The following is a 14,986-nucleotide window of genomic DNA, read 5'->3' on the forward strand; positions in this document are numbered from 1 at the left end:
TACTATTTTGGCCAGACCCTTTCATGTAACAAACTATAAAATAGCACCGTTGTACTATAAAACAGCAATTTTTACATACTGTTTGATATATGTGTATTATTGATATGCTAAATTTTACATACTGCATTACATGGAGGAAGAAAGAAGTTACCTATATTGTTGCAAAATAATTACCTTGGAAGAATCATTAATGGTTTGAGAGCCTACATATGCTTAAACTGCTCTTAAAAATCTTTTGTCTCACAAATTGCAATAAACCGCGTCTTTGCAAGAGAAGGAAAAAATGAAACTGTCTTAAAACAAATGCATCTATAACCCATATTCTGTCAAAATACCACAGATGGAATTAATGGATGTTTAAAACTGTATATGTTACCTTACTGCTGCTGTTATTAGGAATGTCAAACTGTGCAAATATGAAGGGGCAGACAAACAATGTTATCAGACACTGTAAAACAAACAGCCTGTTGCTTGTATAGAAGTGCAAATAAAAAAACCCACCACTTAGACAAGGCTGATGAGTGACTCCAGCAGCCGGTGTTCATAGGTTAATTTAGTGCAATTGGATCCATCAAAGGCCCATAAATTTGTAGGCTTTTGAGGGGCATAGGACTTTAAGAGATTTTGTGCAGGACATTTGAAACAGGTTAGCAAAGAGTAATATAGCAACCACAGAATTTTTTAGCTCTGGGCTGGTTAAAATGTTCTGTTTTCTAAAGACTTAATATTGGAATGTTTAGTTGCATTGTTCACTGGGAGAATGCCCATTGGTTGAGATTGCATCAAGCTTATTAAACCATAGGGTTTTTTAAGTCTTCCAATGTTTTAACAAATAATTTATTTACAGCAAAGTATCCTGCAGATGGCACATTCATTCTTCATTCTTGTGGATGGCATGTTCTTACATTCTGTAGTTTCTGTTTCCCGTGTTCCCTCTACTTGTGTTCTTCAAATGCACTTCCTGAAGGTGTAGAAAAAAATAATTATTTGTAGAAAAAAATAATGATTCCAGATAGGTTTTGATATGCTGTATAACCACAAAGCTCATATTAGTGGGAAAACAGTTATCATGAATGCTGGAAATGTTGAAGTCCTTCTGCCAATTCACAGAGAACTAAGCTATACAAAACTGTTCACTAATTCCCTGTTCTCCTAGGCATAAACATTTTGCTGTCACTGTTGATATTGGCAGAGGAAACATCTGCATGCTGGAACCTGGATGGGCTCAGACACACAGTAGGTACCAAAGATTTTCTTTCTTTGAGAACAAGGACGTTTGCAGAAGCAGGATGTATAGGGGTCAGGGAACTTTAGAGCTGTAACTGCAGGATTTATGGAGCCTCCTGGGCTTTGGTAGCTGGTGGCCAGAGGTTTTCAAAATTGCTAAGTGGGACTCTGTTACCTACATATTGCATAAATGGCATGTTAGATGTGCAAGCTTTTTGTTGGATAAGGCCTTTAGGAGGATAAAAAATGTGGATTCACTGCAGGAGCTGCAACCAAATAATTTGTATTTTCAAAAAGAGACAGGGTCATGTGCCAGGCAAATCAAGAGGGCTTTGGAATGAATAATGTCCTCAGTTCACTGTCATTCCATGCACCCTCCAGTTTCCAGCAGCAGCGGGGTGTGGCATGTATCAGTTTGAGTTCCTTATTTGCCATGCTGGTAAATATTAGCTGGACCCAAATGTTTGCACATTCTGTACCATACTAGAGGCAGAATTGTTAAGTGACTCTCCATATTTATAATGCTAATCAGAAGTAAAATTCTTAGGTAACTGAAATAATGGTTGTTGTCTTACGAAAAGCCAAAATTAAAAAATATTCCTGAGAAAGATGAGGCATGTGTATGTTGCTCTACTGCTGCATTCACTGCTATTTAAGCCCTAAAAAAAAAAAAAGGAAATGTATTCTCTAAAATTTAAAAAGTAATTAAATTTTTGCCTGCTTTTCTGATGGACAGAAAGAAAATGGAAGCTAATTTGGTGCATTACAGTAGTATTTAATAATTGCCTATATAATATACTATTCTATATATAACTTTTCAATTTGCCTCCAGTATCTATTAAACATAAAATAAATCAGAAACTGGCAAAGGATCACAAAATTTGAGCTCACATAGAGCTTATTCACTTTCACTGATTTTGAATTGAGTTCTGATGGATATGAGTTGAATAATTATTTTCAGAATATAAAAAAACCCAAGCAGTACTAGTAATTGTTAAATTAATTATACCACCAACAAGTAAGAACATTGAGCCAAACTAAGATTTATCACCACTGACAAGCCAAATTTGTTAATAGCAAAGTATTCATAACGAAGAAACGTCTTTGTTAGGAATCTGCCATTCTAGGCGTTCTTAGTCGGAGACGCAATACTAAATGAGGAAGAAGAGATTAATCATCTAGTCACTATTCCTGTGATCAGTTCATTAGGATACTGGCTTGTCTTCATCAAATTTTGCTAAAACCAATATAAAATAGCTTCCTTAGCATGGATTGAATACAGAAATAAACATATCAAGACAATCCTGCTTATCCATAAATTAAAATAATTTTTGCTTTTTCATTGCCCATTTCTCTTCCAGCTTTTCCAAAACTACCTTCTCTGTCTTTAGTTTACCCTAAGTTGTACCTTAGTTTTCACCCTGAAGTACCCATTCATTGCAGCGCTTCACAGAAGTATGCCACTGTTAAGGATCCTGCCTTATGCTGCAAATGCTTACAGTGGTAAAAATGAACTAAGAAAACAGGAATTCCTTGACTCATCTGCACTGTTTTTTTCCTCATGGCAACAAAACAAAATATCCTCATCTGCTGCCCCTAGGTTCTCCTCTTTGAAAAGAGTCTACCAGCATATAGGAAAAGTTACATGCTATATTTTATTTACAGAAAGTCATACATACTTAAAGGCTGCACACGCATGACCTATAAAATGGACCATGAGAGCCTTAGTATGAAACAACAGCCATTTTGCATTGCACTGGCTTTCAAAGTATACTTAGATTGAAAATTAACTATATGTTTCCCAAAGGAAAATACAAATTCTTTCCACTACTGTTGTTGTCTGACTTTAAAATGGCTTTATCATCTAAATAAAGCAATTACTAAGGTGCAGCAAGGTTTCAGTTACAGCTTTCAATACTGACATGTAGATGGAAAAAGAGTTGTCATAATACACAGGCTGGCTTTTAAATTGAGGGAAGATAGCAGGTTACTTTTAGAACAATTTGTCCCCTAGAATCAGCATTTTGATGAATAACTCCAAAGAAGTGGTGCTGATGGTGGCATCTGTAACATGCATGCCAGAAAATGCTTTGACCAACATAACACATTTTTTTAAGTATGCAATGTTGAGAACATTGAAAAAAAACTGTGAATGCCTGAATCAGGTTCTCAGACCTGTGTTTGCACTGGTATAAAAAAGTTTGTCTTATTTCTCAAGTCTTTGAAAAAAAAAAAAAAAGTAATTAGAAATAAAATTGTTATCTGTGATGCTTGTTTCATTATCAGATCCTCTGAGCTGATATTCAAGCCTAGACAAACACAATAAGCATTTTAAAGATGACAGATGCAAAATGTCAACTTTGCATAAGTCAGTTCATGAACAGAAAAGTGCAGACTTCTAACCTATCACCTTAAGCATGGAGTTTTGGAGACGGGGCAGCATTAACATAAGGATAACAACTACAGTGATAGTAAAGGTCATTTAATTAAGATGAAGGAGTATTGGAAAGCATGCAGCAGCATTCTTATCCTATTAGGATGGACATTCAAACCTCATATTGGCATTAAAAGATCTCTTGCTTTATTGGTAGTAAACAGAAATTCTGTTTGTAGAAACAGGCATGATCTCTTAGCTATGAACTCTCTGAGGTCTCTTTGAAAGCTTTTTAGTTCTGTGGGCAGTGTGATCAGTAACATAATAACAAGGCTGGAAAGTAAGCAATGGAAGAAAATAACTTTCTGAAGTGGACAAATTCTTCTATCTGTTACACCTAAAAATTCCCTCATTGGCTCAGTAATGTGGCTTGGCTGTAATAGAAATTAGGATTAGTGCCATTGTGCGTATTTTGGCGTGTAAATGTATCTGTGAGTTGATACTGAACCAATTACAAAAGAATCTGCCAATTTTAGAAAGATTAATGAGAAATACTGCAATACTTTTTAGTGTTTTCTTAATGGCTAAACCAAAAATATTAACATCTTTTCCCTTTCTCTCTCAGTCCTACTTAGTATTTATTTAAACTCTGAAGATTAGATAATATCTGAAAAGGTTTTCTGAGACAATCTGCTTCCTGTTGATACTTCGATGGTATGTATATTTCTGTGTATTTTCCACATGTGAGGACTAAAGAAGAATAAGGACTAAAATCTAAGAATAAAATTATATCAAGATGTACACCTCTTTGGTCCTTTTACTCAGGGTGCAAGGGCATGGCATGGCACTATATTTTTTTTGTTTTCCTTCTTCTCTACTAGATTTTAAAATCAACCTTACCAGTGTTCACATTCATGTGATAATTTTCAAGGAACCTTGTAGCCTTAAATTTATAAGAACTTTGTGCCACTGGTTGTGTGACACTGCTTCATTCCAAAAGGTAGTCTTCCCTCACGTATACAGTTCTTGTGGAAATAGTTCCGTTTCCTCTGCTTGGCCGGAAAACAATTGCTTTTCAAAATTCCATTCACTAGTTTTCCAAACTGCTGTTAAAACTTAATTCATGTAAGGGTAAATAGACTAAACTTTTATTAGTATTTCTCAGAAGAGAAAGAAATGAATGAAAGAAAAGCTGGATGGAAACATACATTGAAAACAGAACTTTAATTCCCCTTCTTGCTCCTGTTTCAGTGTAAAATTCTATACATAAATGTAGTGTAAAAATAGGTAAAACCATTACTTTGCTTCCCAACACTAATACTGAAAGTTTCTCCTTTTTCCTTACTCCTACCTTACTAGGTGATGTATTTGCTCAACCGACCACACTCATTAAATGAAATTTTAATCTGAAAGTGATGACAATTATTCTTATAGTTTTAGGTTAAATATATATCTTGATTTCTAATGTGCTTTGGTGTGACACCTCTTTGTTAAAAATTCAGGGACTTCTTTCTTATGTTTAGAAATGCTAACATATGGTTAAATTGTGCCCTCTTTAATAATCTCTGCTTATACACAAAACTAACTGCAATTGAGGTAGAATTTGATAACGGATTTGTTTTATGCAGTTGATCACTTCCTATTTTTTATCAGTTCTGTCAAGATGAATACCTAAGTATCTCTCATTTTTAAACAGTTAGAATTCTACTGAAAGCTTTCAACAATGTGTTCAAATAGCAAGCAAGTAAAGAAAACAGGCTTTGGATAAACATAATTGATAAGTGATGAGTAAATGAGTGAACAACAAATCCTGCACGTTGGTTGGGTTGTTTGATCCAATATTTAGTTTTTCCTTAATCTTTAAAAAATTATTATTATTTCTCATTAATTTTCAAATTAAATTTATTACAAAAGAAAATTGCTGCAAGACTAATAGGACTACTTGCTGGATTGTGATCTTGCAAAAAAATTACTTATTTATTTAGATGTACAAGTATTTTAATCAAATTTAATTTTTACAATATTTTAACTTTGTTTTACTGGGGTCTTTTTTTTAAATAGTATTATAATTAATTTAACCAGGTGAAATACAAAATTTCAGTAGCTTAATTAAGTTGATCAGAAGCAAAATAAGGGGATTTTGAGCAATATTCAATTTATTGAAATTTGAAGTTTTGAGGAGACTGAAAATAGCTTAATGAAGATCAGTTTCACCACAAAAAAGACAGAGCTGCAAGAAATTAAAAAGCTTTATTTTGACTTAAACTGTTCTGCTTTAGAAATATCAAAATATTCAATTCCAGCAGTTCCAGTATGAAACTTTTGATTTTCCCTTTTCAAATCATATTTTTTTAAAATTCAATGTAGTAAAGAGATATAGAGAACTAATTAATGTTAATTATGCATATATATATATATATATAATAGAAAGGTGTATACATAAAAGTAAATTAAATAAACTGAAAAAAGAAAGCCGATTTTTATAACTTGGTCTTAGTTTTGCAGTGGGATCTAAAATTATTCTATTCCCTTACCTAAATAGTCCAGAATAGTTGTCCTGAATTATTTTTTTTAATTTCTTCAATCTGAACACTAAACTAAAAATCAAATTTAATCACCTAGCTTTCCTTAGGAAGCCTATTAGAGATAACCAATTGTATTACCTGTAATTATTCCATATTTTATGTAATTTCAATTTATATGTCTATATTTTTGGTCAGCTTATCCCAGTTGCTGCATACTCTCTCTAATATTTTTCTTCTTCCAGTATCCCCTCTTGAACATTACCTCTCCTGCTGCTGCTGAAAGATGAAAGGTCTTTCTTCTGTTCCTTCCTGTTTGTAGGAAAAGTGTTTTTCTGCCTATCTTTTGAACTGGGAAGAGAACAGCTGCCTACAGTATGACATCATTCCTTGTCCCTCCAAGGACAATGGTGTGGAGATCCACCAGAGAGCTGGTAGGTATCTTGTCTTCTTTTACTAGAAGTTACAGAATATTTTACGCATCATCTTAGCAACAAATATGGGAAGGAGCAAACAGATTACTGGCCAAGTCTGTTTTCTTCTTTTCCTGCAAGTCTTAAATATATGTGTGCCCAGACAGGAATAAACCACAGGGTTTTCTTGTCTATAGTTGAGCTCTGCCGGGAAAAGACTTGTTGTCATGCGTGCCTTTTGAGGTATTCATGGCTAAGATGATGCTTCCCGGGAAGAATCATACAGCCATTACTTTAAAAGGTTGAAAACTCCTGAGGAAGAGGTGAAAGGATTCCATTCTATGGATTGACTTATGGAAAAGAGATGGATGCTGGAATGATTATAACTGTTCTTTTCATAAAGATGATATTAATGAAATTAGTATATAGTGCTGGTTTCCTGACTTCCCTTGAAATCTTAGGATTTCATGCAGTTTAATTTCTTATAAGAAAAAATTTTCAGATAACTGCAGGAGTGGGGCACAGCTCTGACAGACAGGGTCAACAGCAATAAAATATATCACTAGAGGCTTAAAACAGATGATAGATAACAGGTAAAACAGATGTTCAAAACTCAAACAGCAGAGAGAGCTGGACATAAGCTTAATAGTAGCCTAGTCTAAGATGAGTTTTCTGAACTACAGGCTCTATTGAGGAGAGATAAGATTTAACTACATGTGTGTACAGTATATCTAGCATGACAGGAACAAAAATCTGGATACTCTGAACACCACAACTACACAAATAATACTAATGAATATTTGAACTGCTTGGAGAATATATATATTAAACTTTAAATAGTTAAAATGAAGAATGTAATGATTGCAGTGACTACCCAGTTAATTTAGTTCTGAAAAATTTTAAAAACAAAGTCATAATAATGAGGAAAGAAAAAAAAATTGCATGTCAAATGAATAGCACAAGAGCTGTATCTTCCCTCTTGGTCACTCACTTAACCTCTTTCTGACAAGGAAGGACGAGTGAGGAGGTTCTAGATAGATGAGTTGTTAAACATTCAGTGTTTGGTTTCTCATTTTAAAGAAGTCTTAGGTGCTATTTTTGATTGGATGATGTGAGTACTTGTCATTTACTACTCAGTAGCAGCACAACACCTTGCAGCTACTAGCTTAACAATGCCATGTTTTATTCAGTGTTCTAAAAGAACTATTAATTAATTAATTAATTCCCAATTATTTTCTACCATGGACACTATTTTCCAAAATCCCACTAAATCTCATTGTCCCTATTAGGCAGAGGATATCAGTTGTTTGTTATGTTACCAGCCTTGAGAGAACTTTCCTTCCCTAAAATAGGTAGGGTTTTTTGTTTTGGTTTTTTTTTGGCCTGGCCTACCTTTTGTGCTTTTGGCATATCAGTGTGGCGCTGAGCACGTACAGAGCGTGCAGATTTAGGTGGCTTTATTGGAGCACAATACATCTCCAGCCTCCTCAGGTCACAACTCTGGAAGCAGCATTCATCCACTATTCCCTTGTGGTGTAAGCGTCTACTGCTGGATCCATACCCTGTAGGCTTACCTATTCAAAACACAAATGGAAAGTTTTTATGTTAGAAAGAAAATGCAAAGGTCTCAGCAGCAGTCATATTAAGTTGCATTATTTTAACTGAATCACCAATGACAGTTGTAGAGGCTTCCTATTCTAAGACCCTGTTCTCAGACACAGCTTCAAAAGATATTCCTGGAAATGACCAGCTACGATCTCTGTCTATGGGTGGTTGCTATTAAAGCATTTGAGCAAAATTAAATCTTCTCAGAAAAGTATTATTAAAAGATTTTCTTGAACTGTCTTGGCATTGAAAATGGAGAGGGAGGAAGTTGAATTCTGGCATTTAGAAACCTTGCAAAGGAAATTTGCCCTTTAGCTTTTGGATGAAAACTGATTGTTGAGCTGACTGAAGCAGCTGGTGTTTAAAGACCATAGATCATACCTGTGTTGTAGGCAAGTATTTTGTAATGAAAAAGGCTACACTGAGCCACTAGGTGAAGTCAGAGCGTGTTCCAAAGGGGAAATAAATACTACATACTATCGCACAGGCTGTTAAGATCTGCAAGCTCAAACACCAGTGGGAAGCAGGAAATAAGGTGACAAAATAACCAATGAAATGCAGCAAAAACAGGAAGATGGTTGATGGAACAGATGAAAGCAGAAAATTTTCTATTCTATAGCTTTGCACAAGATAGGAAATAGGACTGACATAACATGGCCTTTCCTGTGTTTTGTGTTTGCACTGGGCATCAGGTGAAACTACTTGATTGGCAAATATTTTGCATTTTTCACTCAGCTCCAGTAAAGGCTGACATTTTCTTTCATAGAACTCTTACACTCTTATTTGATTTTCAGTGTTTTATGAATTCTTTAGTAACCTGATTTTTCTGCTATACTATGCAAGGATTACAGACCCATTATTTCCTGGGCTTGTTTGTATGCAACCCAGCTCGATATGCAGTTACCTTGTTACAACTAACTAGAAATGAAGGAACAGTAAACTCACAAAAATGAGTACTTGTTTACTTACTACATCTATTTTAAAATTCTGGTAGAATTTGGTTTCAGACAGTAAAATTTTGAAAAGATTAAATGTTTTGTTTTGACATTTTCAGCATTAAATGTTTCCATTTACAGAATGATCCACATTGGTTAAGAACACAAAAATATGGAAAAAAAGAAAGAAAATTGCATTAGGAGCCAAAAAATGAAGTCAGTCAATTGAGTCAGCTCTACCAATTATTTTTCTTGCTTCGTTTTTCCCCTTCAGTTTTATCACTGAGACCAAAAATCTTTTATTCACAGATTTTGGCAGGAGTTTACGTTAAGAAATTACTCAAGCTAGATAAAGGGTAAAGGTATTAAAAAGATGAAAATTCAGTTTCTCTTTGGTAAATTATTTCCTCCAATGCTTATGCAGCAAATTCTAGGTTAACATCCATATACTTGTCCTACAGTTGTCAATTTGAAGACGATATTTCATTTTGCAATTCTATGTTATTAAAACATATGTCCACAGATGAGGAATGCTTGAGGCCTTAGTATATCTGTAAATGAAAAGACCTCTAGTGGTAAATTATGTCCTACATTTTAGCCAGCAATAGTCAGTCAAGAACTAACTATCCCTCTGAGCTTTTTAAACACAGACAATAGATTTTTAAATGTCTCTTTTTTCCAGGGACTATAAATTAAACAAAAAGAAAAACATGCTTACTTAGTATATTGTGATCCCCTGAGGGCCTCTATACTGTACATTGCCTGCTAAATTATTTGTTTCATAAGACTGAACATAACAGCTAGCCAGAAGTAGAATACAGTAATATTTTTATTTGTCTGTGTGTGTGTGTTGTTTTTTGTGTATCACTGAAAAGTGTTATAATTATTAAGACACAGATTTTTGGTTGGTTGGTTTTGTTTTCGTTTTTGTTTGTTTGTTTGTTTTGTTTTGTTTTTTTCCCCCCAGACTATTTTCACTCACTGAGTTACAATATAAAGTACAAGCTTTTCCCTGGAGATTTTGCTGAAGTCTATTACTGAGGTTGTCTTAGCCTAATACTTTTAAAATTTAGCAGTCACGATAAAAAGTGGAGTGTCATTACTGTACGAGATACCCAGAGTTGTTCCACATTTTGTCTTGCTCCCATTTAAAACATGGGAGGGCAAATTCTGTTCCTGGATATACAGGTGTAACTCTTCCTAATATAGCCAGCTGATTTGTAGGTACAAATAGTTGATTATGTTAAGCTTACCTTTCTTTTCTCACTCTGCCAATTTTTCGTAAGCAAACACACTCTAAAAGCTTCTGTTCAAGATTTTTCCTTTAAAAGGTGTTTCATAGCAGCTAACAGGCATAGAGGTTTGCTTGATTCCCTGGCTACTGCTAATAGTAAACATAAGGATGGACAGTTTATTGGTTAATTTCATCTGGTTTATCATGACCCTTCTACCTAGAAAAGAAGTTACGTATTAAAAAATTTCTATCAATCAAAGAGAAGATTTCAGGATTAGTAATATTTTGCACATCTAAGAATCTTACAAATGTTAACTATTCATTCATGCTAGGTAGATATTATTACCTATACATGACAAAATTTCAAATCAATAAGATTAAATGTGTTGGCCAGGAACTCGCATGAGTTAACAGGACTTGATAGAAGAAATCTTCCTTCCATGAGTAGCAAGACCATAAATGTCTACTGACTCATAGCAGCATTTTTAATGGGATCCATTAGTATTTGAAGGAGCTATAAAGGAAGCAGTCAAATAAAATGTAATGTCTGCAAAGTCTTATAATTTTGTTGTTTAATATGGCTAACATTTAGCTTTGTCATGATTAAAGTGAAAGATTAACTGGTTGGTAGAGGTGATATTTTTGGAAAATCTCTCATCTCCTTTAATGATCAATAGTTCTTTCTAATTCGTCTGTGTTGAGCCTGTACTTATACAACATTGCTTGTATTTTGCCATTTTAAATTTAGCCCAATTAAATAATCTGATCCTCTCTTTCCTTATTTTTTACTCAGTACATAAAATTAGAACAGTGACATGCAATGGATTATATAGCATTCTACCAGTTTATCAGTATCGTATCTTGTACGAAATTTCTGACTTTTTGGTAAATATAGTCATATCAACGGGAATGCTTTTGATTTTTTTTTATAAAGTAGAGAAAATAGAGCCATGTACTCCAACTTTTAAAAACGTCACTCATTTATTTCTGTATGATATCTTCTCAATACATCAAGCAGGAACGTATACAATTTTTTTGTTAGTTGGAAGTTGTCAGTTCTGAGTTTCATTCTCATCTGGCTGCTATCTTGTGCAATTACATGGAAGTTATTTTACCCTTCATTGTCTGAATTTAACCATTTATAAAGTTGATAAAATACTTTGAATAATCCATGAAGCATTGCCTGCCTTATTTAGTAATCAGTAGCAACATTTCTCCTGCACTATCATATGGATAAATAGTTAATAAAAATCCTGAATCCTGGAAATTTTCAGGTGAAAATCTCAGTGTAATTCAATATTGTTTCTACTGTAGCCAAACCAAAGACATTTATGGGCTGTTTTTCTTTCTGACAGAATAATAGCTTTATAAATGAGAATATAATATAGAATCATAGCATGGAATCATAGAATGCTATAGATTGGAAAGGACCTTAAGGATCATCTAGTTCCAACCCCACTGCCATGAGCAGAAAAAATATCTTACAGCTCTTTAAAAAACCTGTATGGTGTATCAACAGGTTTGGAATGGGATCACTAACACATCAATGATGTGGTCAGCAATGAAATTTGACATTTATTTATAGCCTTAAATATTCACATATTCCATAGCATACTAAATGCTCATCCTTCATAAGCAGATAACGTTAGTTTTGTGAAGTCAAATGGTTTTATTTTTTTTTCTTTAAAAAAGAAGTTTTCCCAAGGTTTTTGGAAGACCTAAGCAATTAATTATGCTTAAAATATGTATGAAATAGAAAGTGATATTTCCTAAAGTGCTGTACAACTGATAGAGCAAATAAATAGGAAAAAATAGGAAAAAATGGACTCTACTTTTGGAAGTTCTGATGTCTAAATTAATTTTAAGCCAATAAACAGAGCAAATAAATAGGAAAAAATATTCTTTTTCAGTAATCAGGATTATGGACTCTACTTTTGGAAGGTCTGATGTCTAAATTAATTTTAAGCCAATAAATTTTAAATTGCTGATGCCCTCTTAAGTGCTGCAGTATACAAAAGATGCTATCACTGACAAAGATAAGATAAAAAATTACAAGGAGATACTACCACTTCTACAGATATTGTCAGTATTTGGTCCACCTTCTTCTGGAAGGACTGCAGGATCAGATAGTTCCAGTTCATCAAGTTACCAAAGTATGCACTTAGATCTAGGCAAATATTTAAGCTCCTACATGATCTGTTGGACTAAAGCACATGTTCAACAGTAGGCACATGCCTGAGTGTTCTCCTACATAGGGACTGATGAAACTAAGCACTTAATTTCTAGACCAAAATCCATATTAGTAAACAAATGGCTGGTGGTTCTGTACATTTAATACCAGTTTTCTATTCCTTGGGGTTTTTTATGACGTTGCCTTAAAATACTGACTGAACCTGCTGTGTTAGTATACTGGGCACCCATATAGTTCTTTCTCATCTTTCTGACACAGTTTGACTGCTGCCTTCCAGCTGTCATCCAAAAGTTCATTGGATTTTTCTGAAGGTTTTTTCAACTTTCAAAAGGCTGCCTGTGGACACAGAACAGTCCTAGACATTCCTTTTTGCTGACGTACACTGATTTCCTTGGAGGTTTCTTTCCTTTTTTGTCAGTTGCTAGCTCAAAAGAGGTTTCATATCATGTAGGTCAAAGTTTACTTAATAGAATTTTTAGCTCTCATTTAATCTACCATACCAAGCATGTGAATGTCTCTTACCATGTGCTACAAGCAGATACAAAGTCTAGTCACACTGTTCTGAAGTCCCTTGAAAGCAGGCCAAGCTACGGAATTCCGATAGTTAAACAGCTGGCTTCTGTACTAACAGCACTTCCCTTTAAATAATGCAAAGTCAGTAGTGTAATTCAGCAGGGCTTGTTTATGCTTTATTTCTTTGTTCCTCTCCTTCCATCCAAAATATCTCACTGGTGCTGCCATTGGTTCTGCTCTACTGGCAGTTTCAATGTGAGAAACATTGTTGCAGGTGGACTATAGAAGTTTCAGTTGTCAAACTATCTAGGCATTCTGTGGAGAATTATAACCTGCTGTTGTAGCATTAATATTAGAAATTAGAGAAATTAGAGAAATAGCCCATGATGAACACAAAGATAACCTACTCTTTGGAAGACTCTAGGAAGAACTGGCGTAATGTGCCCTGGAGCTTTTATGTGACTTTATATCTGCTGTACATAGTGTCTTTTTTAGCCCAAGAACCTGAGAATGCAATTTAGACTGTAAAAAAAAAAATAAAAAATAAAAAATCTGAAAAACAGTGAACTTATTCCTAATCTACTATTAGAGTCAGTCTTCAGCTATAACTGCAGCTTTTAAAGTAATATGAAAGGCTGTTGACCTATTACTGTACTATAATCTTGTACTGAGAAACTCAAAATGTTTCCAGCAAAACATCAGCATAATATAATTTGTTCAATTTGGAAGCACTGATAGCAGTTTTGGGGTACCTCTGTGAGGGATCCTCCAGAGAAGTGTGATGACAAACTTTTTCTCATTTACGACTGTGTCCAGTTGTAGTTTACACTATCTGGATGTGTGTAAGCACACTATGAGGCAGTAGGTTATTCAGATAGAATTTTTCTGTAGCCTGAACAACAAGGCTGAGAGTCTGTGATATTATATTACAACGTAGTAACTGAACAAGCACATCCTGTACGCTAGATCCATGCTGGGAGATGATGGTTGGAGTATTTTTGAGTTGCATGTACTGTCTTCCTTATGGTGACATGGAAGACTAGGGATGCTGAGTTTCAAATTCATCTTACTCAGCTTTACTATCTGAAAATTGGGGGTCTAGTTTAAGAAAGTCAAGTCAACAAACACATGTGAGTGACTTATTCCTGTTTTGAAGGCTTTACTTAAAATGAAATGCACCCTTGTCCTCTGAAAGAACCCATGTTCTTTCATTGACTACAGATAAAGCTACATGATCTCATCTTAGATCATACACATAACTTCTTCTAGGTAACTGAACTTAAATAAAATTAATTCAATTGAAAATGATTTGTCCTAAATCTCAAAATGTATGTCACTGTTCTCTTTTATTTCCATTTTAACACTATAAAGACATATATTGTTCTAAAATCATACCAGTCAGTCTACTGTTTAATTATGTATCTTCATACCTCTTCAACTATGTTCTGTATATCAGGCTTGTATTCTTGCCTATTTTTGCATTGCAAGTACATGCATATACAAAATAAGAGATTGTTGATATCACTTTTCACCTCCTTGGGATCTTAGACAAATGGTTTAATGTTATATTGGTAATACTTCCTGAGGGTACTCTGGAATTTCTAATCTGTATTCGGAAAATTATAAGTTGATGTTCAATCAGCAGGGTCTTTGCAGGAAGCAGGTGTTAAAACAAACAAACAAACATGCAAACAAAAATCTTCTAAATTGTTGTAAAGTCCCTTAACAGAAATACCTCAAGGTTTAGACGTTGCAAAGTAGGCAATCTGATTTTCATGTAAATACGTTGCTTCCATTTTGAAGCTACAATATTTAATATTTAACTTCCATTTTTCTTCAGTGTTTTGCTAGTGCCAAAAATTAATTATGCTCAGACTGATTTTTGTTTGTATTCATCGAAACAAGCATATATTAGCATTTATAAATGCTCAATGAATGGATGCTCTTGCTCTGAAGTCTAATTTAATATTCA

General features: G+C 34.2%; 1 protein-coding gene across 1 annotated transcript in view; it reads right to left on the reverse strand.

Moving 5' to 3' along the window:
* Positions 1 to 540: 540 nt before the first annotated feature.
* The window catches only part of IGF1 (insulin like growth factor 1), a 48,373-nt gene continuing 33,927 nt past the window's right edge, over positions 541 to 14,986 (reverse strand). Inside the window, exons 3-4 of the mRNA XM_010171536.1 lie at positions 7,929 to 8,110; positions 541 to 961 (exon numbers count right to left, since the gene is read on the reverse strand). Of these exons, the coding sequence (XP_010169838.1) occupies positions 902 to 961; positions 7,929 to 8,110 (242 nt within the window). The 3' untranslated portion in view covers positions 541 to 901. The remainder of the gene's footprint in view (positions 962 to 7,928; positions 8,111 to 14,986) is intronic.

The sequence above is a fragment of the Antrostomus carolinensis genome, unplaced genomic scaffold (genome assembly GCF_000700745.2).
Source record: "Antrostomus carolinensis isolate BGI_N321 unplaced genomic scaffold, ASM70074v2 scaffold837, whole genome shotgun sequence".
NCBI classification, from domain to species: Eukaryota; Metazoa; Chordata; class Aves; order Caprimulgiformes; family Caprimulgidae; genus Antrostomus; species Antrostomus carolinensis.